Genomic DNA, 27,229 nt, shown 5'->3' with positions numbered 1-27,229 from the left:
TTCTACATGTTAACCTCCAGTTGAGCCAGCACCATCTGCTGAAAATGCTGTCTTTTTTCCACTGGATGCTTTTAGCTCCCTCCTCTCAGTCCCTGATGTGAGCATGTAAGCTGGATATCTCTCAAACAAATATTTTCTCTCATAAGCAGTGTTCTTTTAAATCCCTTCACAATGACTTTTACATAGTGGAATAATTGGTTTTAAAATGTCAACATGCCACAACCTAGAGTCATCTGCAAACCTAGAATCATCTGCAAAGAGAGTCTCAGTTGAGGAATTTTCTAGATCTGGTGAAAGTAGAACTGTAAGCATTTAGTAGGAAATTGTCTACATTGCCTTAATTGAGTTGAAATGAATAACTCACCATGAATGTGGACAGAATCATTTAATGAGCTAGACACTAAACTGCATTATAGTAGAAAGGTGGGTGAGGTAAGAAAGCAAGGATGTATCCTTTTTTTATTTGCTCTTGAGTGTGAATGTGATATGACTGGTTTCTTGAATTCCCAAAGTGGTGGCCAGTATCATGAAATTTTAAGCTAGGTAAACCCTAGAGTTTTTGGATTTGTTTCTGTTTTGTTTCATTTTTAAAATTTTGTTTGTTTGTTTTTATGTCAGGGTATTTGTCACAGCAACAGAAAAGGCTAAAACATAGAATGTGGAAATTTATTAGCATGTCTAATATTTAGTGACACCAATGTTATGCTACTTCTTAGAACAAGCTAGCACAAAAATTAAAAATTAAAAAATTAAAGACATACAAAAGCGCTCTTACTCTCTTTCTTTTGCCTCTCTCTCTTGCCTCTTTCTCTCTTGCTCCCCCTCTCTCCCCATTCCCTTCTGCCCTCTCTCCATGTGGTCATTACCAGCCTCTATTTCTCTACTCTTTCTCTCCCCCTCTCTGCTTTTCTCTACCTCTACTACCCTCTTAACTCCCCTCCCCATGCCCTGAATAAACTCTATTCTATACTTAAAAAAAAAGAAAAAAGAAAGAAAGACAAAGCATTTATTTAATAGATTTTTGAAATTAATTAAAACATATTTCAAAATTTATTATTATTATTATTATTATTATTAAATCTCTTTTTACAGTCTAGTCATTATCCCCATCCTGCTCTGCTCTCCAACTCTTCCTCATTCCATTCCTCCTGTCTCCAAGAGAATGTTCCTACCCCAACCAATCCCACCAGACCACCCCACTCTTTGGGGCCTCAAGTCTCTTGAGGGTTAAGTGCTTCTTCTCTCACTGAGGCCAGATCAGGCAGTCCTCTGCTGTATATATGTTGAGGGCCTCATATCAGCTACTGTATGCTGCCTGGTTGGTGGTTCAGTTTTTGTGAGATCTCAGGTATCCAGCTTGTTGAGACTGCTGGTCTTACTATGGGGTCTCCCTCCTCCTCAGCTTCTTCCAGCATTTTTTAAAGGCAGTTTCCTAAGAAAACTTAGATGTGAGGAAAGTTGTAAAGATTAATTATTACAGCTTGAAACTATGAAAATGAGTGTGATAGTATAAAGCAATGCTTGTTTTTTTCTTTTGATAGGTTCAGTTGCAACTGCCTGCCGAGATCCAGGAGTCCCCATGAATGGAACACGAAATGGTGATGGACGAGAACCTGGGGATACTGTTGTCTTTCAGTGTGATCCTGGATATGAGCTTCAAGGACAAGAAAGAATAACCTGCATTCAGGTAGAAAATCGATACTTCTGGCAGCCCAGCCCACCAGTCTGTATAGGTATGATTAAAGAATAATTAAAATTTTATAAAATATATTGCAATGATTAAGACCTGGTATTGATGTTATTAAGCACTATCTTCAAGAAAAGTTGTATATTTTAAGATTTCAGAGTATTTCAGAGGAGTCTTGTACATACCCAAAATGTACAAACTTAGAAAGGCCGATTTCTAGTTTCTGAGGTTAAAGGTTCATAATTTTATTATGTTTGAACAGCTTAAAATTTTAAGATGTGATTACTCAAATCTTCTGAAATAATGTTTCAGCCTTTATTTGCTGGATAAATCTATTACCTTTTTCTTTAAAACTTAGTCACTGAGACTCTGTATGTAAAATGCACTATGTTGATTTAGTCTTTGTGTTATTTCTTCTAAGAAGGTTATATCAGCAACTATTTTAGAGCTTCAAAGGATTGGCTTTCCATTTAAGTCAGTAATATCAAAAGAACATCAGGTTTTGTTTTGATGATCTGAGGAGTGTCCAGACCTTGTTCCATGCTTTAACCTGTCTGACTTCTGGTTTTATACTTGTTTTCATATCTCTAAGTCTCAGTCTAGAGATTCAAGATATAGGCCTTTCAGTACTAGGTCAGGAAGCAACAAAACAACAACAACAACAACAAAAATGAAACAAGCTTTGGGAAATGACCATGTTATTCAATATAATCATTAAGAAAATCTTAAATTTAAGTAATCTGTTTAATATTAAGATTTTCTACTCAAGTAAATGTCATCCTCTAGTTAATTTACAAAATATTTCACCAAGTCAAGCTTATAGTTCTTTCCTACATTTTTATTCAAATACATTTCACGATTTCATTGCATCACAACAGCTTCAAGAGGGATTCTATAACTTGCTCACTCACTATTGGATTTAAAGCAATCAGGATAAGCAAACTTAGCATGTTTTCAATGAAAAGTCTTATTTTGGTTCATTTGTATTCAGCTTCTAAATATATTATCAAACAAGTTTCCTAGCAATTTCTTTCTGAGTATCACATAGAATTAGATAGCATGTTTTTAATACCTCAGTCAGCAGCAAAGGAACTCAATGAATTATACTGGCTTGTTTGACTCCATGTTGTAACAGCTTATATAAAAGTTGAAAAGTCAAACTCTTTAGTTACCTCTTGTTTTCCATCCATTGGGAATTTTACCAATAAAATGAGAAAATTACTAACTCTGATCAACCTTCTTCTCAATGAAATTAAACTAAAAAACTATATTTTCTATATCTTGTAGGTAGGTTTTTAAAGCATAATAGCCACTAACATTGAAGCCTTAATTCTTCTTGCAGGCCTCTTTTATAAATAATAGGCAGGAACCAGGAGTATAGAAGAGGCTTAAAATCTAAAACAAAATAATGGCAGAACTTGTTTAGATTTTGAAATATTTCTTTATATACTTAATTTACTATAGCTATGTTTTTCTATTGTTCTTTATACACAATTGAAAGCTTTATATTATTGAATATCAACTGATTTATATTTATAAAATACATATCAATAAAATCAGGTAAGGGGAGCTATTTGAGAAATTTTTCTAAGAAAAGGTTGGAAAAATATTAAGTATATTTGCTTAAGGTATAAATATTATTCACTACTTCATTAGCTGTGAGACTAAGTAAATTAAAACTTCATATTATAATTGAAAGTTTATTGCATACCATAAAAGATGATCTCCATATAAAATAAGCCAGCCACAATTCAAAACAGGAAGGAGAAAGGGTTCATGATCCCCCACTACTAATTGAGGAGGTGTTGACATTTATGGCTTCTCATTCAGGGACAGTCATTCCAAGTGAACTTTTCTGCTGGATGGCCCCATAACAAGTAACAGGACAATTTGGACATCCTGGTCTATTTTTCATTTCTGTTACTTTGAAGAAGACATGAATTTGGAAGGGCATGGAGAAATAAGAGTGAATCTGAGAGAAAATAATGTGAAGAATAGAAGATAAATATGATCAAAATATATTTTTATATTCTCAAAATTTTAACAAATATTATACTTTTTAAGAAAAATAGTGAAATTCCACAAAATTGCTGGAGATTGTTATTAATAGGCCAGGATATCACTTAATAGGATTTCTAGGCCTATAACATCATATTAATGTTATATTCTTATGCAGAATCCTAAAACATTGAACAGAATTATTCTGAACCTAAAGAAAAAAAAACACAGCTTAAACTTCAATAAGTTTAAAGCATTCTGAAGAGGCTGTTATAAAATTCCATTTATAAACCGTGGTATGTTCTATCTAAAAGGACCTGAATCTGAGGGGAGAAGATGAGCACTGAATCTTACTTATGTGGAGCAGGGTGTGGAACATTTTTGTATGGATTATGGAACTGAGTATTATTTTTTGGCGAAGGGTAAGATAGCTTCAAGAAATGATATGCATTAGAACTTCTCTGAGGAAGAAAATAACTTAAAAAACTATCTGAAAAATTGCTAAGGCTGCAGAAAGCTTGACCCCTGCAACTGATAAGAAAGAACTCTATGATTGGAAATACTACGACAAAGATTAAACCCTGAACTTTTTAGAAACTCTGTAAGTGTGTGTCTCAGACCTCAGAGAATAAAGCATTTTACTTGCATGTGAAAAAAAAAAATCAGCCTCATAGCAAGTACCAAACAGAAGGACGTCATCTTGAGAGAGTTAATAGAATTCATTCCAACAAAATTGACAGTGTGAAGATTACTTTGACATTGCCAGAGGGAAAGTAGCTGCACTCAATATGAAGGTAAATAACAAAGACATTAGTGTGGGTGGGTTGCTGAGAAAGACAGTACATGAATAAAATTGAATTGGCAAAAAAATTAAGAAGATTGTAAAATAGATTCATAGCTGCTGCTCGTGTTACTGTCTCACAAAAAAAAAAAAATACTCAGAACAAATTGTGCATGTCAAGATTCCAGAGAAGCCAACTGAAATTTAATTCATAGATGCCTTTGATTTTATTTTGGGTGTTTTATGATTAAACATGTTAAAAAGAAAAACCTAATGGATTTCTAACAGCTATTTAAAGTTGAAGCTATTTTAAAATAAATTTTATGTATTCATTGGCAGTCTAGAATTTATAAATGTCAGGGAGTTTTACTCTCTGGTTGGCTTTGTTGGATTTTCAAATATAGCCATAACTATGAAATACATAAGGGAAAATTTGATAAGGTAAATAATGTAGTAAAAGAAGCTAGGAGCCTTTATCCCTAAAGAAAAGAAAAGCCTTCAGCAACATCCTGTAGGATTATGAGTATACATATACTTAACTTATTTTGTTTGTTTATGAAGAATATAGTCTTATGTGTACATATGTATTTGCACATAATTTATAACAGTACAAAGATTATTGTTCCTAGTAGCAATAGATAAATCTGAAACCAAATTGATTCCATTCTACACACATATTCACACTCCATAACCCCCTAAAGACTTATAAGTCATATAATTCTTTTATATGCATAACGTGCAATTTGTGTTTGCTATTGTACACAGCTTTGTATACCTTATATATTTGCTCATCATTCATACATGATTTTAAAAGTCCTAAACACAAATTAAGTTGTTTTTTTCCATAGAACATTAAACCACTTATTCATATAACTATTACCATTCTTTTCATAATCAATATGATGAACCATTAACATGTCAACAAAGATTTTTAGAAACACCACATGCACCTGGACAAAATAACACCATATTAGAAATCATCTTGACTTTACAATGTAAATGGTAAAAGCTGACACATGATGGAAGTATGCAAATGAAGAGATCATAAACATAGAAGTTGCCTGCATGAGGTTGGTAGTGTCTCAAATCATGTTCAGAAAAGCTGAGGCTAAGTCCAGCTCAGTCAAGAAGAAAACTAAAGTTTTCTAAGTGTTCCTAGAGGCTGTGATACATTTCAAATCACAAGTGAAACTATATAAATATACATATGAAAAACATTTCAAAAAGAAGTAATTATATTAACAGAAGGTATGTAGAATTAAAAGACACTTAAGGCCAGCATGATGGCCCAGTAAGTTCAGGTGCTTGCTGCCAATCTTGACCTCTGAGTTCAGTCCCCAGGACTTACATGGGAGAAAGAGAAAACAATTCCAGCAAGTTGCCCTGTAACCTCCATATGTCTTGGTATAAACACACAAAATAAATTAATAAATTAATGTAATTTTAAACTAAATTTTTATAATATTTTGAATATAATTTATTTATTCAAAGTGATTATTGACAATATCACAAAGGGAATAGAGGTCAGGTGAAGCAGATGCACTGAAACTGGGGCATTGTCTTTTAGATTTTACAGAACTACTACTGACTTAACATTTCTGTACTATGATTAGATATCTACACTCAGAAGATAATTGTTGGAAAGAGAAGTCAGTCATTTTCACAATTCTAACAAAAGATAAGTTTCAATTTAGGTCAATAAAAAGCAAGTAAAGAAAGTGAGACAAACTGAAGTGTGTCTGTGACATAAATTCTTGATACATCTCCTTGATGTATTCAATATGAAGATTTACTGAAGAATGTTAGGCTTCACGCTTAGAAATATACATGATGTCTGGCAGTGTTGGCTCATGACCTTAATCACAGCTCTCGGGAGACACAGGCAGGCAGATCTCTGTGACTTAAGCCTGCCTGATCTACAGAGTGAGTTCTAGGACAGTGGGGACTATAACACATATAAACCCTGCCTCAAAAAAAAAAATTCTTGGATTCAAGGTCAGAGACAAGAGGAAATATACATAATGGCAATGTTAATGTAGTAACTTTGGAACAAGACAGAGGCATTTGACTTTAATATTATATGACTTTTATATTATATTATTTTTGTGCCAGTAGACTACTAGGTAGCAATAGCTATAATACATGATTTGTAATTAGGCACAGAGGATCAGCAAGATGAGATAGGAAGAGGAGTTTCCCATTAATAAAAAGTGTGAGATAAAGTCATGAATGTAAACATGTTCAACACAGATGATTGCAACAGAGGAAGAAACACAATGTAAACAATGCTGCATAAGGAAGTCAGGAAGAAACTAAGGAGACTACCCAGGCTACAAAATGAAATAGAAATTTTCATGACAGCATTGAAATTGGACATCACATTCTAGAAACTAGCTCATCAGATTTAAGGTGATGTCAATATGTTAAGGGATAATTATGAAAAGCAAGGAAAATGAGAGGCCTTAGACAACATTGACATGGAGCTGACAAGAACTTGACTTGGCATTGAAAAGGTTTGTAGACAGAAAAATTGAGGAGATAGTTTCAGAAAGCAAAGACCAGATAAAAACTTTTGGATCTCCAAGTACAAAAGGCCCTGACAGTGCCTGACTAATATAGAAGTAGAGGCTCACAGTCTTCCATTGGACTGAGCACAGGGTCCCCAATGAAGGAGCTAGAGAAAGGACCCAAGGAGCTGAAGGGTTTGCAGCCGCTTAGGACGAACAACAATATGAACTAACTAGTACCCTCAGAGCTCCCAGGGTCTAAACCACCAACTAAAGAGTACACGTCGTGGAACCTATGGCTCCAGCTGCATATGTAGCAGAGGATGGCCTCATTTGTCATCAATGGGAGGAGAGGCCCTTGGCCCTGTGAAGGTTCTATGTCCCAGTGTAGGGGAATGCCAGGGCCAGGAAGTGGGAAAGGGTGGGTTGGTGAGCAGGGGAAGGGGAGAGGGAACAGGGTTTTTTGTTTTTTTTGTTTTTTTGGTTTTTTGGTTTTTGGAGGGGAAACCAGGAATGGAGATTTCATTTGAAATGTAAAGAAAGAAAACATCTAATAAAAAATATAAAAAAAATTAAAAATAGGTAATTGTTCCTGTCTGACATAATTCATAGTACTAAATCTTAAGAGTTCTGTCTCATGATTTATAGTCAAGCACACTTTTTTTTGCTATGACAGATAAATATAACTTACAGACATAGAAGAACAACATATAGAATCAGTCAATTCTATATTCTATATTCCAGGTAGAAAGAGCAACAAAAGAATCTGTTGTAATTGCCTATTTTTATCAATGAAGGAATGAGATTTAAGGAAAAAAATCAAAGAGTCATAGTAATGTTTTTGGCATGCAAACTCAGTTCTTAGATTATTACTTATTTTTACTCAATTATTTTTAAAGCCTCTACTATAAATATAAAAAAATGATATAAGGGAAGCTGTGCAAAGACAGTGAAATTAGACTTCCCTTTCCAATAGAATTTACTAAGCATAGTCTTTTTACTTAAAAAGTATTATTGCGTAGGTGCAGAAAGCAGAGAACAGTGGACTACATTGAAAGAGACCATTGTAACAGGGTGAACACTGTTAGCCTAGTCTTGTATGTATTGCAAGAGCAAGGAAAGAGGAAATTCTCTTTTTCAGAAAAGAATCACCAGAAATAGAAAAAGAAAAAGAAAGAAAGAAAGAATACATGAAAGTATGGTGTTACTGGATGGCTCAGAGCATGTTGTAATCTGAGTCCAATTTCTTCTCAGAAATACTGGATGCTGGTGTGAACCTGGAGATAGGGCAAAAATCAGAGGCCTAAATTTCAAAAGGATACTTAATCCAAGCTTGGTTTACTAAAGTTTTATTCATGCTGGTAAAGGAGGCTGATGAACAACTGGTCATTGGAGGTAGTAGGGCTTTGCAGTGTCTGTTTTTGGTCTAGTCCTACTCAAATAAAAGGCAGGTGTTGGGGGATTATCTACATCATAAGTGAGTCTAAGACAAGTCCTACGGGAAAGTCTTACTGATTTCTTATAATAATTTCTTTCCTTGAACAACAACAACAAAAGGCTATGGATATTACTTAAACATCAGGTAAAATTAGATACCTGTAGGTCAAAACACTGGAAGGATATCAAATGCCCTTACGGAGCTACACTTCATTTGTGAAAAAAAGAAGACCTAGGGGAAACTATGAAGTAAATAAAGGTTCTAGAGTAGAAAGGAGAATTCAGGTCAGGCTGAGGGTGTGTCTTTTCACAGAAGGACACTTCATGCACAGATCCAGCCGACACTTGAGTTTGATATATTCCATCTAATCACTTACTAGCATGTACCCAAATGGTAGACAAAGACACAAAGAGGGAGGAAGCAGTGTGGCTTTATCATGTCTGGCAGTATAGATGTTCTAAACGTCTAGGAGTTGAAGTCTCAATCTATACACGAGGGTGGTGGCATGAAGAAGCACAAGGATGGATTTTCTAAATTACTGAAGTCCTATTGACTCTTGCCTTTACCTCCAAAGTCAACTTTGGCTGTCAAAAGGATCTCTTTACCTTTGGAGTGAATTAAGTTATTATCTAGGAAAACAACAATTTTAAAAGTCAGACAAGAGTGCTAATTGTGTAGATGGAATCATAGGAATACAAGAATCCTCATACCACACTATGTTCTCCTCCATTCTCCTTTCCTACCACCGAGGACAAATAATCATATTCCTTAAAAAAAAAAAAAAAAGACATCTGAATCTATGAATCTATCTGGAAACTATTTGTGCCTGTCCACTGACAAATTACAGGAAATTGTGTCTAGAGCAACAATAGAATCTGTTGAAATTGCCTATTTTTATCAGTCAAGGAACTAGATTTTAGGAAAAATCCTAGAGTCACAGTAAGGATCCTGAAAAGTAGACTCAGTTCTTAGATTATCACTTATTTTTACTCAATTATTTTTAAAGGCTCTTTTACAAATATGAAAAATGATATAAGGCAAGCTGTGCAAATACGCTGACCACTAAAATCCTATTCATTGATCACCCTTATGTCTTTTATGATAAAGGATATTGCTGTGTAAGTCAAGCCTCCCTCATACTGGGTTTGAAGGCATTTGTTATTAAGATTTTGTTTTACTTTGCTTCCATTTTTTTAAACGTAACTTTCAGGTTTCTTTCCTAGTAACCATGGAGAAACCATTTTTTAATCCCGCTCCTGATGTTTCATGTTTACTTGACACAAATGATTTTTTTTTTTTACCCTTTTTTAAAGGCTATGTTGGAAGCCAGTACAACAAAGTATTGGTGTGTGTGTGTGTGTGTGTGTGTGTGTGTGTGTGTGTGTGTGTATCTGTGAGTATATGCTCGTATGTGTTTAGGTGTGTCCTGTGTTCAGTATTTTAATGGATTTTTTGAAAGACATGCAACATCCCAGCATTCCAGCATCCCACGCTGTTAAAATGAAGTATGTGCTGAGTCTCACATACCCTCAAAGAAATGTTTTCACAAATATTGACAGCTAATGGATTTTATTAATCTCTTAAGGTATTTTGTTTGCTTGTTTAAATTAAAGCACCTTGTGGAGGCAATTTAACAGGATCTTCAGGCTTTATCCTTTCGCCAAACTTCCCTCATCCATACCCACACAGCAGGGACTGTGACTGGACCATCAGTGTCAATACGGACTATGTTATCTCCTTGGCCTTCATCAGGTGAGTTCCTCAATCTTTCCATGTATAAAATCTTTTCTGGTTAGTTTTCTCTGGCATTTGTACTTGGTAAGTTTTTATTTCTTTTAAAAATTAATACTAACACTAGTACTTTACATTGGATGATTTAAAAGCTCTTGTTCAGAGACCAGCAGGTCTGCATGGAGAGGGTGAGTGGGTGAGAATCCTTACCAGAGATCCTGGGTGGGAATGATCCAGAGGTTTATTGAATAACAAACTTTGATCCCAATTATTTTTAATTTCTCTCTGTACGTAATACCACTGGTTTAAAATAAAAATCAGCTGCTTTTTTTATTCTGTAAGATTAAGCCATCAGTGATTCGATGTTTTTGGTCTTGTATTTTCTGCAACAAAACTCATTTCTGCCACAGGAATAGTGCTGATTTAGAAATTCTAATCGCTTTTCTTTTCTTTCTTTCCTTCTTTTTTTTTTTCTGTTTTATCTGAAAAAAAAAAGAAGAAGAAGAAGAAGACTTGGTTTCCTTATGAGAAACCAATATTTTATCACATAGTATGACTTCTTTTGATTTAAGATTGGGGAATGCAGGAGCTGGGATTTTAGGCCAGAAACAGAGCAGCCAACCTGCTTAGACACAACTATAGATTCAGGCCCCAGTACCTCCAACCAGGCAAGATAAGGCTGAAGATTTCTGGGAGCAGTGAGAGGGCAGGTTACATGTTTGCACTGTTTAAAATGCAGAGTCCTTCTAAATTGCAAGTTTTCTTCATGTCTACAAGCTTTGCTGTAACCAGTAAGTTGATTCTAAGAACCACAGCTATAATTTTTATGTCTAGTACTTTAAAGAGGCTTGGTATTTGTGTAGAATATTAAGCTCAAACATAAAATATCTTCTAATATATTAAAAGCCAAATTGAAAACTATGTAATTTAAAACCACAAAAATTAGCAAAATATGGAATTGCTATTTTTATAATTTATATTTGTTGATATAAATGCTATAATTCACGTAATTCATATCAATTCAATAATTGATATTTGTTGATACCAAGACAATGAGAATGAGATTGCTTAGTTATTTTAGTATATTAGTCCAAGACTTCCTTGGTAAATAAGATTATTACTCCCATTTTTTGCTATTGAAGAAATTGTATTTTAAGACAATAGAAATTATCAAGATGTTGGATACACTGCTTTGCTTCTTATAAATTTAGTTAGCTAATAATTGGGAATAAAAAGCTATACTGCAGGAAATATAGGACAGAAATTTAATTTCCAAGTGTGTCATTTATGATGTGACATTAAGGAGATTTTTGACTTTTAAGAGTTTCAGTTTTTTCACTGGCAAAATAAAAACTACAGGACTGATCTGACCAAACTTTATAAATATATCATATTTCTATAAGTGTACCATCCGCTCAGTGTTTTATTATCTATAATGTAAATTTGAATCATATACAGAGTAAAAGTCATTATACCACTATCTAAATTTTGAAGCCTATAAATATAATTTCCTTTGCATTATTCTAATAGAAAAAATATACATATACATATTTTTATCAGAATAGAATAGAATAGAATAGAGTATTTTACTGAATTATTTAAAAATAATATGTACATTTATTTTTTTATTTATTCTGATATGTGATATATTTTAAAGTGCTGTGTTTTCGTGACTAGCAATGAAAAGTTTTGTTACACTTTTATTATATAAAATACATGATAAATTAAAAGTGTATATGTATTTCACTTTACTAATGGAAGATATCTTACAAAATAATATATAAGATAGAAAGTGAAGAAATAAAGCTCAGATAAATAGCTGATTCCCAGGACCATGCCATTTCCTCAATTATCCCATTTAACTGGGGTTCCTCTTACATATGTTGTCAAAATGCACCTTCTAAATATCAAGATGAATTTCTCTTTCCTACTGCTTATTGGCTAGTCATGTCCAGTACATGTTTTGTTTTGTTTTGTTGTCAGATAAACTTCGATATCAGGCATATTTGTCAAGATCTATTATTCTTTGGCTGTACATCTGCTTTGATAACCCTTTTAGTAAGAGCCCCTCCCCTTTCTGTTTTAGTTTTAGCATAGAACCAAACTATGACTTCCTCTATATATATGATGGTCCAGACAGTAATAGTCCATTGATTGGAAGTTTTCAAGACAGCAAGTTACCAGAAAGAATTGAGAGCAGCTCGAATACCATGCACTTGGCTTTTCGGAGCGATGGATCTGTCAGTTACACTGGATTTCATTTAGAGTATAAAGGTAAGTGTGCACATTCAGTCTTAGCATCCTGATTAAACTGGAATTACGTTTACGGGGTAATAGTTTTGCACTGAATGTTGTTAGCTTTAGTTGTATGTGCTGTATAGAGCTTAATCTTACAAAAGAGCTCTCAATGTGGTTTCCCATCAGTGAGAAGGAAATTAGCATTTCTCTAATTACTATCTCAAAGATATGTAAGTGGCAAACAGATTACTAATTAATATATTGTGGTAGCAGGCTAATACCACAAAATATTGAAAGATAAAAGTTACTTCATTTGGGGAACTTTTAAGTTTTATTAAAGTACTCTATTTCGGAGATTTCTTTCAGCAAAAGAGAACAAAGAATAAATTCTATTTCAAAAATGTTTAATATTTTAAATATGTTGATATTAATGAGTTAGCATAATGTTGTGAAAACTATGTCTCTATAAAATAATTTTTATAGTTGTTTTAGAACTATATTGATCAATTATAGTTGTTTGTCCATGGATATTTTTATAAATTTTGTCTTCTGAATCATAGACTGTTTTATAACTTAATGACTAATTACATCTTCTTTTAAGCTCAAATTAATGCACAAGATACAAATTGTATTCATCTTGGGGATACCATGTAGTATTTTGATATAAATATGTATCATGTAGTATGTAAATGTCTCATCATGTACGTTATTTTGCTAGATTTTGTATGTGTGTGTATGTGGAGTGGTACATTCACCTATGTGTTTGGGCACTAAGACCAAAGGAGAACACACTGTTTGCTGATCTATTGCTTTCTACCTTGTTCTCATGAGATAGGGTCTATCTCTAAACCTGGAACTCCCAAGATGGGCTAAACTAATTTCTGCCTATCCTCAATAATCTATCTTCATCCTGTACACTCACTATTAGGGTTCTAAGTTGTCTTGTGGCTTTTACCAGTGTCTTACAAATGCAAAGAAGGTCTCTGTATTTCCATAGAAAGTGTTCTTCCTCACTAGACCCAACATTAATTTTAATAACAAAATTATGCAGGAGAAAGTAATTTTAAAGCATCCATCCAATGAATACCATTGATATAGTAGCATATTTCTTTACAAAAATAATTCTTTATTACTGTTTTTAAAAGTCAAATATCACATATATGATGTAAGTTATTTTTCTATTTTGTATCAGACATGAGGTTCTTCTGTATAAAACTTCTGATATAAGAAACTTCTACAAATTCTGTTGGATCTGCAAGTAGGAAAGGGAATGTTCACAGGCCAGCAAGTAAAACATATTTATTATCATTTGGGAATGCATGCAAAGATGCCAAGGCCAGAGATAAACCCTAAGCATAAATATGGTAAAAATGTGATTTCAGTTGAAACCCTGAGCATTCTGCGAGGCATCCATTCTACAGGGCAGAGTAATAAATGGCCTGTCCATAGAGGAGTGAACCAGCTACTTGCACAGACAATGAGTATTTGGGGCTAGAGCTCTTTATTGGAGTTTTCTGCAAGTGTTAGTTGATCTGGTCCTGAAGTTGGCAGAATTATTTTTTTTTTCAGGAGTGGGCAAAAAACATAGCCATGGATTCCATAGTCAGTGGTTTTTATAAGAGTTCGTCCTGAACACCATATGACTATCTCTACTGAGAAGGAGGGTCTCCATTCTCAGTCCCTCTGCTAGGACTCTGCTAAGTAGCTTGGAGTAAAATTACAATCAACACTTGGGATAGACTTCAGACATCCTTGCTTTGTAGTTCTTTGAGATTGTCATTTCTTCATTCTCGCTCTTTCCTTCCTCTAAACCATTCTGTGCCCTCTGACTCCCTGCTCTCTTTCAGATTCATGACCTCCTTTTCAGCCTTGTAATTTTAAAGTTTATATCCTCCCAAACCTGGATTTGGTGCTTAACTTTTTCTTTTATGAATGCATAGATAGATAGATAGATAGATAGATAGATAGATAGATAGATAGATAGATAGATAGATACTTTCTAATGGGGTGACTTGAATACAAATTGTCCTATAAGCTCATATATTTGAATACTTAGAAGGCTTAGGATGTGTGACCTTGTTGGAGTGGGTGTAGCCATGTCTAAGAAATGGTTTCACTAAGGGTGAGTTCCTTCCCTTTCTTGCCCTGATGATCAGAATGTAGCTCTCAGCTACTTCTCAAACACCATGAGTATTGCCACACTCCTATTATGCTTCCTGCCATGATGATAATGGACTAAACTATAAGCAAGCCCCCAATTGAATGTTTTCCTTAATAAGAGTTTACTTGGCCATAGTGTCTCTTCACAGCAATAGAATAATAACTAAGGCATCTATTATACTATCTATACTCATACAACCATTTCACATTCATTGATTATATATTGCTGGTTTTCTTTATTCTTTTAAGAGTTTAACAATATTATATACTAATATGTATATTAGTATACTCCTGAATATAACTGTATTATAGTTAATTTCTGTTTTATTTCTGATAGATAGGTTAGTCTAGTCTCTACTGCTGCAAATAAATCATGTAGGAAAAACACTCTTTTATGGATCTTCATGATTATATATGTCAGAATCTTACTGAGACATTTGTGTTTGTGGTAGCAGGACTATTGGGTCAAAGAGTATAAAATGCTTCAAATTAATTGCATATTGCAATGTTTTTTAAAAATTATTGTGCGGATTTTCCCATTCACACTAAACTTCAGAGGGTTAGAATAAAAGATCTGAAAACACAGTTACTTTGTGAATTTTAACATTGTTAACCTCATGGTTATTAGGCCACTGGCAATATATTAATTTTGTCCAACAAGTATTAAGTTGAATCTATCTCTCTACTTTGCACATTGATAGCTTCTTGTTGGATTTGTGCATTGCTGCAATCACAAAATTTGTAATTTGTTCATTTTATTATAGGAAATGTTTTATGTTATAGAAGTCCATATGGTATCTATGTCATTTATGCTACAATTAATATTTGAATTCCCCTTTTGGTTAAAATGGGGCATTCTACTTTATCTTTGTATTACTATGTTGTACAAGTATCTAAAAATTTGTATTATATTTAATTTTCACTTTCCTTCATAATTTATACCTTTTATGTCTTGCTTAAAATTACCTTTCTCGAGCCAGGCGGTGGTGGCGTACGCCTTTAATCCCAGCACTTGGGAGGCAGAGGCAGGTGGATTTCTGAGTTCGAGGCCAGCCTGGTCTACAGAGTGAGTCCAGGACAGCCAGGACTAAACAGAGAAAACCTGTCTTGAAAAAAACAAAACAAAACAAAAGTACCCTTCTTGAAGACCACACCAAACTGTGGACGCTACAGTCCCAGTCAGAGGGGAAAGAAAATAATCTCGGGAAGTAGAGGGATCTGTGCGGGGGAAAGGAGGAGAAGGGGATAAGGAGGTCTGGTTCAGGTAAGGGATGAGATGGGAGAGAAGTACAGAGGGTCAGGAATTTGGAAAGAGGTAGGTAGCAGTGAGGGAGTGGGAACTGAAAGTAGCTACTAGAAAGTCTCAAATGGTTCCCAGAACCCAACAGAGAGGACATTCGATGAAATACCCAACGAAGAGGAGATAGAACCTACAGAGACCATATCCAGTGGATAGGCACAGTCCACATTTGAGGAATAGGGCCACCCACTCCCTCAAAAATATGAATCCAGAGTTACTCCTGTAAAAAAGGAAATGCAGAGACAGAGTGGAGCAGAGACTGGAGGAAAGGCCATCCAGAGACTGCCCCACCTAGGGATACATCTTACAGGCAGACACCAAACCCAGACACTATTGCTGATGCCAAGAACTGCTTGCTAACAGGAGCGGGTATAGCTATCCAATAAGAGGCTCAGCCTCTTGGTCCTGTGGAGGCTCAATGATCACACATAGGGGAATGTTAGGGTGCTGAGGCAGGAGTGGGTAGGTAGATGGGGGAGCACCCTCATAAAGGAAGAGTGGGGAGGGGATAGGGGATTTGTGGAGGAGAAACTGGGAAGGAAGATATCATTTGAAATGTAAATAAGTAAATAACCAATTAAAAACATTTTAAGAAAGTAAAAAGGTACCTTTTTTCATTTCAAAGTTTCATACACATGACTTCTTGTAATTGTTCAAGTGTTTGGAGCTGTATTTTACAATTTACAGACATTAATTTATGTGAGTTTATTTTCTGTGGACCAGTACTCTAACTTTATGTTTACTATGTGACTAATCAAGTGCTGGAGCACCACTTTCTAACAGATAATGCCATTGCTGCCAACTATCATGTCCCTGTCTCATCTGTTTTTTTTTTTTTTTAAGATATTTTCCTTATTTACATGTAAATTTCTCTATTCCCAGTTTCCCCTCCAAAAAACAAAGAAACAAACAAAAACAACAAAAACAAACCCCTGTTGCCTCCCACTTCCCCATGCCTGCCACCCCCCCTCTCCCACTTTCTGGCCCTGGCATTCCCCTACACTGGGGCACAGAACCTTCACAGGGCCGAGGTCCTCTACTCCTATTGATGATTGAATTTGCAATCCTCTACTATACACATGCTGCCTGAACAATCAGACAGGGCCGAGGTCCTCTCCTCCTATTGATGATTGAATTTGCAGTTCTCTACTATACACATGCTGCCTGAACAATCAGACCCCTCCATGTGCAGTCTGTTAGCTCTCTAGTCTGTTCCACTGCCTTTTCTTTCTGTCTTTAGACAAAAAAGAGTTTCAGCACAGTAGCACAGCCACGATAAAGTGTACTTTCTGCAAGTCAGATTATTATTTTTTTATTGGGGTGTCCAAATATCAACAGGTTTGATTAAAACAAGAAAATGTTTATTTTAGATCATGGCTTCAGTGTTTTCCAGTCATATTCCCCTGGCTACTGAACAGTGGTTAGGCAGGACCACTTTGCTGCAGGCATAAAGTTCCTCACCTCATGGTAGCTTGGAAGCAAAGGAACTTGGTGTGAAATTCAGTCACAGTCCTTCACAGTTCTCCCTTGCCTTGGTTTACCTGCTTTACCCCGTCTCCTGAAATTTCAACAATAGCTCCTTCAACTGGAAACTAAGCCCAAACAATGAGATTATAAAGAGCACTTAACCAGAACAGGTTTAGTTCAATTTAGTTTAGTTTTTTTTTTTTTAATTTTGTTCTTGATGCCTGTCACAACATTTTGAACCTTGAATTTATTTTTAGAATTAAGTTTCTTCTACACATTTCATTTGATTGCCACTAAGTTGAACTAATAAATCATTTGGGACTTTATTGATGTATGACATTTAATCTTCTCATCTATTAATACAACCCATCTCTCAATTTACTCATGTTTTCATTAACGTCTTTCAGTAATGGTTTATAATCTTCTCTATAAGTTCTTTCTTACTTTAATTAAAATGTCATAGACCTAACAGGTAATATGGCATGTCTTTATTATTAGATTTTTCTGGTTGTTCTTAAGAATGAAAGCATTCTGACAGTTAATAATTTCTTCATATATTTCAATTTACTTAAACCTTTTATTGATATAATATCTTTGTGGTATTTTGGTTGGTCCACATAAACAGAGGTACTTCTGTTTTTTTTCTATTCTATTTCTATTTCATTTCTATTTCTTTGCTTGTTTAATTGTCTGTTTTATAACTTCAGGAACATGTTGAATGTCTGCAGTTCTCAACATCAATCTTGTATTCTGATGATAATTTTAAATGACCTAAGTCAAACCTGTAGGTGTGATGGTTACTCTTGATTGAGAGCAATGCTAATAAAGACATATTTTTTTAAAAAGAGCTTCTATATTCAGGCTCATTTTGAATAAATATGCATTAAAATCATTTCCTTCTATGAATAACATTTTTGGAAAAACAAGTTTAAGTAAATTGCATAAACTTGACTGATCAAAACTGTGATTCCAATACATCCCAATAGTCCTGCCTCTTATCCATAAATACTGTTACCTTAAGGTGTTATTGGAAAGTTATAATCTCTCTTTCCTACAGTCTACTAAAGACTTCCACATGTACTAAATGAAAGGAATCTTAAGAGTCAAAATGTTGTCCATTTTATTCACAGCCCTATGTTCAATGCCTAGAGTAATCTGTATACAAAGGAACTCTGCAATGTTTTCTTTGTCATTTGATCGATTTTGAGCATTGTAAAAGTATTTTTATTTAGTTGTTCATTTGCTTTCATGTATGATAAATAGGAAACATTATAGTAACATTTTTGGGACATAAGCAACTTTAGAAATATATTGCTCCTCTCTGTTGTTTAGGGGAATTTAGCTTTTATACACACACACACACACACACACACACACACACACACACACACATATATACATATATATAATGTGTATATACATATATGTATATATACATATATTTTTTGAACAGCTTATACATACATATGTATACACACATACACACACAAGGTGAACAGCTTATGCATACATCTGCAAAGAAGGAAAGGAGGAAGGATGGGAAAGGCAAGAGAACTAAATAAGGAAAAGGTGTCATTACTTGATACCTAGATCTAGGTTCTGCTGTGGGTTCTAATTAAGGAAACATTGCCCAAAAACCACAGAATGAAAGATAAAGAAATAGTATCTTATAGAAATGCTCAGGACGACTGTGCTAATTGACTGTAACCTAGTTACTCTGAAAACTAACCATCTCTTCCACACAGTCCTCTCAAATATTATTCTGAAACCATTTTCCACATAGCCTTGCAATTCTACATGAGATGAAGTCTATTTGCCTTATCTTAGCTAAATGCAAATTTATGGTTACTAATCACTTAGTGTACATTCTATAAAAGGTAAATTAAAATATAACAGAACTTAGAAAAAATATCACCTAATATATCTTACTTAGAAAATAGAAGGAAAAACTCATTTCATTGATCTGTTCATCATAATAAAGTAAACATAATATAGTATTCATAAAAATAATTCTAAAGTTTCTTGGTTCATAACTTGTATCAGGAATTTTCAAATTTTCCAAATGTAAATGCTATGGGCACACATGGTAGTAAACAAAGGCAGTATTATTTTAAAAACTGTTCACCATGGTTTTTAAAAATGTATAAAAATCATAAGATAAATAATTTCATTCACACTGAATCTCCCAAGAAAAAAAAGTAAGCAAAAGCAATAATATAAATAAGTCAATATGCTTCCTGAGGAAAGCCAACATACTTTCATTATAGTTTGAATGCCTTGTTATTGAAAGTAAAACATTTCAACAACATTTCAGCATTTTTACTACATAGAAGAATGTTAGCAAAAGTAACACAAAATAGATTAATAGTTTGAAATATTAATTCAAATCTTTCTTTTCTCCACGGTCTAACTTGAACTTGAGATAAAGGTTGGGTTACTGTTCCTTTTAAGATTGCATTGTTTTTTTCTGCCCTATTCACAGTGAATAGGCAGAATGAGAAAATTACTCTTACAAAATAAGAAAATTAACCTCTGCATACATGAAGGTCCAATTTTACTGAGCTAGTTCAGTAATCACCTTACTGGATCTTTTCTAAAACCAGTATTTTTAGAGTACTTTATACTTAAAACTACATACTTGTCCTGTACGTCTCTCAGTGGCTGTTTTCAAGACTTTTTGGAAATATGATTATCTTTTAATACTAGTGTCCTTTGTAAAAATAGTGTTTTGTTCACAATGCATACATAACCTCACACATACACACACACACATGCACGCACACACGTATGCACATACACAGAAACATATCATTTTATATTATTTATCATACTTAGCATAATAAAATTATACTTAGCTGTTATTTTGTACTTTTCAGAGATGAATAATAGAAGTATAATGATCAGTACAGACATAAGTACTTTAGTACTAAGTAAATAATACAGCATGCTCAAACAGGTAGACACTTAGGACCTCTGAAGTGTAACATACTTGAATGATGACTGGCCACACTTTCTTTTATTTGTGTAGAAGTTTAGCTTACTGTTCTTTAAAAATTGAATTGTTGGGTTTTTTGTTTGTTTTTTGTTTTTTTTTTGGTCTTTTTATTTTTTGTTTTTTGCCAGTAGAATGTTGAGTATGTAGAAAACTGAAGTGTTGCTTTTAAAGAAATTCCTGGTAAGTTGACTTCACAGATGAGGAACCCATGGACACAGCATATCTTGTTTTGGGAGTCTATCCCAGTGTGAACCCTGAAGCTGATACAGGAGAAGGAACTTTTGTGAATGTGTGGATATGTGTGCATGTGTTGTGCCTGGACTTAGGAAGAGATAAAGTCACTAAACTTGAATCAGATTTAAATGTATCCAGACTGCAAGTTGTAGCACATGACTTTCTTTTCATATAATCAGTAATGTGTTCTCTCTAAACACAGAGTTGCCATCAATGCTGTTCTTCAGGAGATGAGCACCCTATAAAAGAATCACAGAAAAAAAACTGTATCTCAAACCAATTAATATACTGATACTGTTTTACAGCAAAACTCCGGGAGTCCTGCTTTGATCCAGGCAATATAATGAATGGTACCAGACTTGGAATGGATTATAAATTGGGGTCAACAGTCACCTATTACTGTGATGCTGGCTATGTTCTCCAAGGTTATTCAACACTCACTTGTATCATGGGAGATGATGGAAGACCTGGATGGAATAGAGTCCTACCAAGTTGTCATGGTAAGAAATACAACTTTTGATAATACTAACATAAAATATTCTAGACATTCATCTAAAGTGCAAGTAACAGTGTATTATAGGCAATAAAAAGAGTTTATGAAGTATTGATAAAAGAATTTCATAACAAAATTCTTTAGAAGAGTGCATATATTCCTAGCTATCTCAATGGAAGTGTAGTTTGTGTAGCAAGGGAATTTGTCTCAAGGCACAGGTATTTTAAAATATTTTGAGTATTTTTTGCATCATCTGGGTTAAAGTGGTAATTTGACACAATTAGAAAAATGCATTAACATATTATTGATGTAAAAATGTATTTAAAACAAGAAACAACAATATTTATTTCTCTAAATAAGGAGGTATCTAAAAATTAATAATACTACAGTGCTTTAAAACTATAACATTGCATACATTTCTGTATAAAAAGGCCTTGCAGGGACAAGCAAAGATTTCACTGTAGAAGAATAATACAAACATGTAAGTCAGTTGAATGACTTTAATGCATTTTGCCAACATACACACAGTCTATTAGAAAATGATGTCACCTGGAAAAGAATTTCCAAGTATGAGTACCACCAGTGAGTCATAAAATCAACCCATTTAGTCATAACTATGAATTTTATAATAGAGAATTGAATCAGCTTTAATTGAATTATAAATAAAAGAGAAAAATACTTAAACTAACAAAACAAAGCAAATGAAGATTTATTTTGGGAACTTTTAGTTGTATGTACAGATATACAAATACAATAGATATATTTGTATGCTCATGTGCATAAATAGATGTGTGCATAGCCAGGAATCTATTTGGTTGTTTGTGCACTGGGCCATTCTGTAAAATTAAATATATTACCTTAGATTTTAGTTTAACAAATAAAATGGAGAAAGAGAAAAGCCCTTGATGTGATGATGAAATGAGTAGATTGTCAATATCTAACATATATCTAATTATTCTTGTGTAATATATTCATTTGACATAATTATTTATGCATTATTATGGATTTACCTGTTATTTGATCTCTTTCAGCTTATTTTCTCTTACCTATCAAATTAAGATATTTGATACTTACCTTCAAATTTGTTTGTGTAAGAAATAAAGAGCCAAATTCTGATACCAGGTTGTAATCTAAAATTTTGAGACTGAATAATGTCAGTTCTCAGTGAACCCGGATTAACCCATTGTGGTAGTTTAAGTATGCTTGGACTAGAGAGTGGCACTATTAGGAAGTATGACCTTGCTGGAGGAAGTGTATCACTGTGGGCTAGGCTTGGAGACCCTCCCCCAGATGCCTAGAAAACAGTTTGTTCCTGGCTTCCTTGGGAAAAAGATTTAAAACTCTCATTCTCACCGGCACCATGCCTACCTGGGCATTGCCATGCTTCCTGCCTTGATGACAATAGAACAAACCTCAGGACCTGTATGTAAGCGGACCCCAGTTAATGTGGTCCTTTATACAAGTTCTTGGTCATGGTGCCTCTTCATAGCAATGGAAATCTATACTAAGACAGAAATGTGTACCAGGAACTGGGGCATTCCTCTAATAGGCCCAACCATGCTTTTGTTTGGAGAAATGTTGATTTTGGGATTTGGATTTGGAAAGCCGGGGATTGCTTTAAGTGGGATTTGATGGGCCGTCCTCTAGGAATATGGAAGCATCAGTGCTGAGGGTTATTTGAACTATGAAGACCATTCTTCTGCTGCTTTCGTGAAGAACATGGCTGCTTTTGCCCTCATCTGCAGACTCTGCCTGAAGCTGAGGTAAAGAGATTTCGAGTCGTGAAACTGACAAAAGAAGTGTCCAATCCACCAAGTTTATACTTTCTCATGATGGTTCACTCTTATGAGGAACATTCAAATCAAGAGTTGCAGCTTTAAAATAATAATAATAATAATAATAATAATAATAATAATAATAATAATAATAAATAAATAAATAAATAAAAGCAGCCAGGCAGTGGTGGCGCATGCCTTTGATCCCAGCACTTGGGAGGCAGAGGCACGTAGACTTCTGAGTTCGAGGCCAGCCTGGTCTACAGAGTGAGTTCCAGGACAGCCAAGGCTATATAGAGAAACCCTGTCTCAAAAACAAAACAAAACAAAACAAAACAAACAAAAAAAAAGTAAAGAAAAAAAATAATAAAAATAATAAATATATGGTTCAAGAAATAAAGGGGCACCAGTCATGGAAATGAAATAGAGGTGAATCCAGCTAAGCTTATTGTTTGTGTTTGAAGTTGAACAAGGAATAGTTTGAACTTTTAATCTGGAATGAACTACAATCCAGAAGTGGAGGACACACTTTTAACCCAGATTTTGAATCTGGAAGATTAGGATTTTGATCCAGATCTTGAGGAATAGTGGCCATGAAAAGCTTAGGCCCAGGCATAGTGGTACATGCCTTTATTCCCAACTCTCATTTCAAGTCCAGTCTACAAACCAGATTCCATGACAGCCACACTTAGGCAGTGAGGCAATTGAAAAACAGAAAGCTGGTGATGATATAATAGAACAGGGGAGCCATATTACAGCTCCAGGAAGCAGCAGAACTAGATAGCTTTGGCCACATGTCTCTGGCTTTAGAACCATGAATAGAAGGAACTACTGGAAATATTGATGCTGGTTAGCTGGAGCTAAGAATTATCTGTGATTAAGAAGAAACACGCATCACTGAGGTGAAATCTTCTGGGAAGAGTTTTCTGAGAGGACAAAGAAGCTGTGTTCCAGAGATAGCCAAGGTTTTAACTAGTGCTGCATCTGTACATAGAAATGTCTAAGAGTCATCCAGCTGGTACTGGTTTGAAGGGATGAAGGGGTCGTGAAGAACAGCTGAGGCTTTGCACCTTGAGAGACCATGGAAGGTTATTGGTGAAGATGAAGCTTCAGTTGCAGTTGACAGCCCAGTACTGAATATGTCATACAAAGAAATGAGCCTATGAGGGGCTATTGGTGAAGCTTAGTTGCAACAGAAGATCCCATTGTATTGGAAATGTCAATGCCATGGGATGTCCACCAAGAACAGCTGCAGGAGGGTGGAGTCACCCAGATCCTGGAGTGCTAGAGGGCAGAGCTAGAGAAGTGACTTAAGCCCTTTTGTAAGAGCCCAGAAGATCATGTAAGAAAGAAACTGTGGAATAGAAGTTGCCATGGAGATCCCAAGATGTTAGAGATGCCAGAGCTGTGGGATATCTTCTGAGGAAATCTGCTAACAGTGGAACTAGTTCAAACAAAAAAAAGTGTGTTACAGTCATCAAAGCAGAAAGTAGTTGGATATCTGAAGAGAGCTTTGACATCAGACTTGGAGTTGCTGACTACGGATTTTGCCCAGCTGACTTTTGGTCTTGCTTTGGTCCACTATTTCCTCACTATGACATTGTGGAATGGTAATGTATATCCTGTGATGTTGGAGGTATGTGATATGCATTTTACTTTTGATTTTATAGGGAATTATATTTAAGTGATTGGATGAAACATCAGAAAAAAACCTTGAACTTTGGACTTTTAACATTGTTGAGACTGCTGTAGACTATGTGAAGTTTTGAAGTTGTTTTAGCATAAACTCTGTTTAGGTATGGTCCACATTGATTCATTTATTTGAACAAGCCTATATGGGCCAGGGAATAGAATATGGTGGTTTGAATATGCTTGGCCCAGAGGGAATGGTACTATTAGGTGATGTGGCCTTGTTGGAGTAGGTGTGGACTTGTTGGAGGAAGTGTATCACTGTGGGCATGGACTTTGAGACCCTCCTTCTAGCCACCTGGAGTCTGTTCTTGGCTTCCTTTGAATGAAGATGTAGAACTCTCACCTCTACCAGCACCATGCCTGCATGGACACTGCCATGCTTCCTGCTTTGATTATGATGAACTAAAATGTAGAGCCTGTAATCCAGCCCCAGTTAAATGTTGGCTTTTATAAGAGTTCTTGGCCATAGTATCTCTTCACAGCATTGGAAACCCTAACTAAGACACCTATATTTTCTGGTAAGCATACCATATCTATTATATATTTTCAAGACCACACCTGGCCTTGGTTGGAATTCTTTGATATTATAGACTGAAGAAAGCTGAACTTTGGATTAATGTTTAATAATTCATTAGACTTCTGGATTCCATCTGTGCCTGGAGCTGACCATGTGCCACCACTCTCCATACCCCAATCCTGCCAGGAGAGATCTGGTCTCCTAGGAGTGCTGACACACCTGAGAGTCCAGGTGAGACTACCACTTCTACACAAATTCCTGGCCCTAGAGGGACCCATCCAGAGCCATCAGGACTCAGGAACCAAAAAACAGCCAGGGACAGGATCCTTTCAGTTTCCATCTGTGCCCTCGGGGCTGACCCTGGTCCATACTCAAATTCTGCCAAGAGTGCTGACACACAAGCTTACAGGAGGGACAACCCACAGTCCATGATAGCAAGACGAGCGAATACAACTGGTGACCAGATGGTGAGAGGCAAATGCAAGAACAGAAGCAACAGAAACCAAGGCTACTTGTTATTATTAGACCACAGTTCTCCCACCACAGCAGACCTGGATACCCCAACACACTGGAAAAGGAAGACTCTGATTTAAAATCACATCTCATGATGATGATAGAGGACTTTAGAAGAACAGAAATAACTCTCTTAAAGAAATACAGGAGAATACAGGTAAACAGGTAAAAGCCATTAAAGGAGAAACACAAAAATCCCTTAAAGAATTACAGGAAAATAAAAGGGGGGTGGGAAAAAAAAGAATTACAGGAAAATAATTAGACTGCTAAGATCCAGTTAGTAGACAAAGCATGCACATTAAGCCCCAGAAATTGATTGATAACTGTTACATATTAGTACAGGAAGGCCATGATTTTCAATAGTACTATGAAGAACACAAGTGCCTGAGACTTCATTTGGCTTTACATGTTGTGTTCAATTGAATAAACATATATCACTCATTTTTGGTAATAAATATACCATTATATCTCTTAATATATGAGTAATTCCATATTTCACTTATATCAATAAAATAGAGAGGCAGTTATTATTTTTAGCTTTCTCAAATGCAAAATTTATGGAAATCAAATTAAATTTGTTCAGTGGTTTCTTAAGTTATAAGAAAAATAACTTGAAAATAAATTTGTCATAGGAAGTTAGTATTTACTACAGTTAGAGAAAACAAACTTGTAACTTAGACTTAGATGTATTTAATATTAAATAATATTTTTAAATGTAAGTTTAGCTATGTGTCCATATTCACTATTTAGATAGTATATCTGATCAAGGAGTATACTGTATGGCTTAAATTACAATATTTTATGAAGTTATTAAAAGTATATTACATAATTCAATGTATTTGCTATCTCACAAAAATATTAAAAATATTTTAGACAACTAATAAGGATAATAGAAACCTATTTGTTTCCTTAATTATAATTATATATGATTAGCTGGCTTTATAATATAGTAACAACATTTAAGGGTCAATTATTGCCTCAGTCACATGTAAGAGATCCAGGAAAATTCATTGTTCTTAAAAGTAGATAGGTATTTTCAGGAGAAAATTTCTATTTATGGATCATTAAATAATATTACAGAATTACTTATATTTAATTCAATGATTATCTTCTTTGCCCCCTTTTAATCATTTTTTGACAATCTGTTTTTTGTAACAAACTTTCTCAGATATTTATGAAACTTTCTCTGACTCAACTTGATGTATAAATGTGTGACATCATCCATTGAGACTCTGATAGAAATGCAATTAGGTGACAACTCCTCCTTCCTCTCCTATGTCTCTTCCAATTATATTCTCCAGTTGTTGTAGTGGTTGTTTCTGCTATATGTTAATATGTTTATACCTCTGTTCCTTACTTGATCACTACTGGAGAATTAGGTGACTTCTCCTGTATAGCTTTTCATACCAGGTCTTATCCAACAGGAGGAGCCTAAGGATTTTAAAACATTGTCAGGGCATATTAATCTATTTTAATGTTTAACAGTTGATAGTTAACTATTAGAATATGATCCATAATGCCAAAAATAAATACTTTGTAAATTTTTTTGTCTTGGTGTGTTGGGTATTGAGGCTAGCACCTTGTGCTGTCCTTTTGATGTAAGACTTCAAACACCTGGTTATAGTATATAAACTCTTTTTTTATTTTTTATTTTTTTTTTATTTTAGATATTTTCTTTATTTACATGCGAATTTCTCCTTTCC

At 34.7% G+C, this 27,229-nt stretch overlaps 1 protein-coding gene across 6 annotated transcripts in view; it reads left to right on the top strand.

Annotated features, from left to right (window-relative positions):
• Positions 1 to 27,229, top strand: part of Csmd3 (CUB and Sushi multiple domains 3) — a 1,179,548-nt gene that overhangs the window by 886,283 nt on the left and 266,036 nt on the right. For all 6 annotated transcript variants that reach the window (XM_031358937.1, XM_031358936.1, XM_031358940.1 and 3 more), the window contains 4 exons: positions 1,542 to 1,733; positions 10,025 to 10,163; positions 12,229 to 12,416; positions 20,842 to 21,036. In XM_031358937.1, coding sequence (XP_031214797.1) covers positions 1,542 to 1,733; positions 10,025 to 10,163; positions 12,229 to 12,416; positions 20,842 to 21,036 — 714 coding nt within the window. The remainder of the gene's footprint in view (positions 1 to 1,541; positions 1,734 to 10,024; positions 10,164 to 12,228; positions 12,417 to 20,841; positions 21,037 to 27,229) is intronic.

This window comes from Mastomys coucha, unplaced genomic scaffold (genome assembly GCF_008632895.1).
Source record: "Mastomys coucha isolate ucsf_1 unplaced genomic scaffold, UCSF_Mcou_1 pScaffold7, whole genome shotgun sequence".
Lineage (NCBI taxonomy): Eukaryota > Metazoa > Chordata > Mammalia > Rodentia > Muridae > Mastomys > Mastomys coucha.
This window is presented reverse-complemented; position numbering and strand designations above follow the sequence as displayed.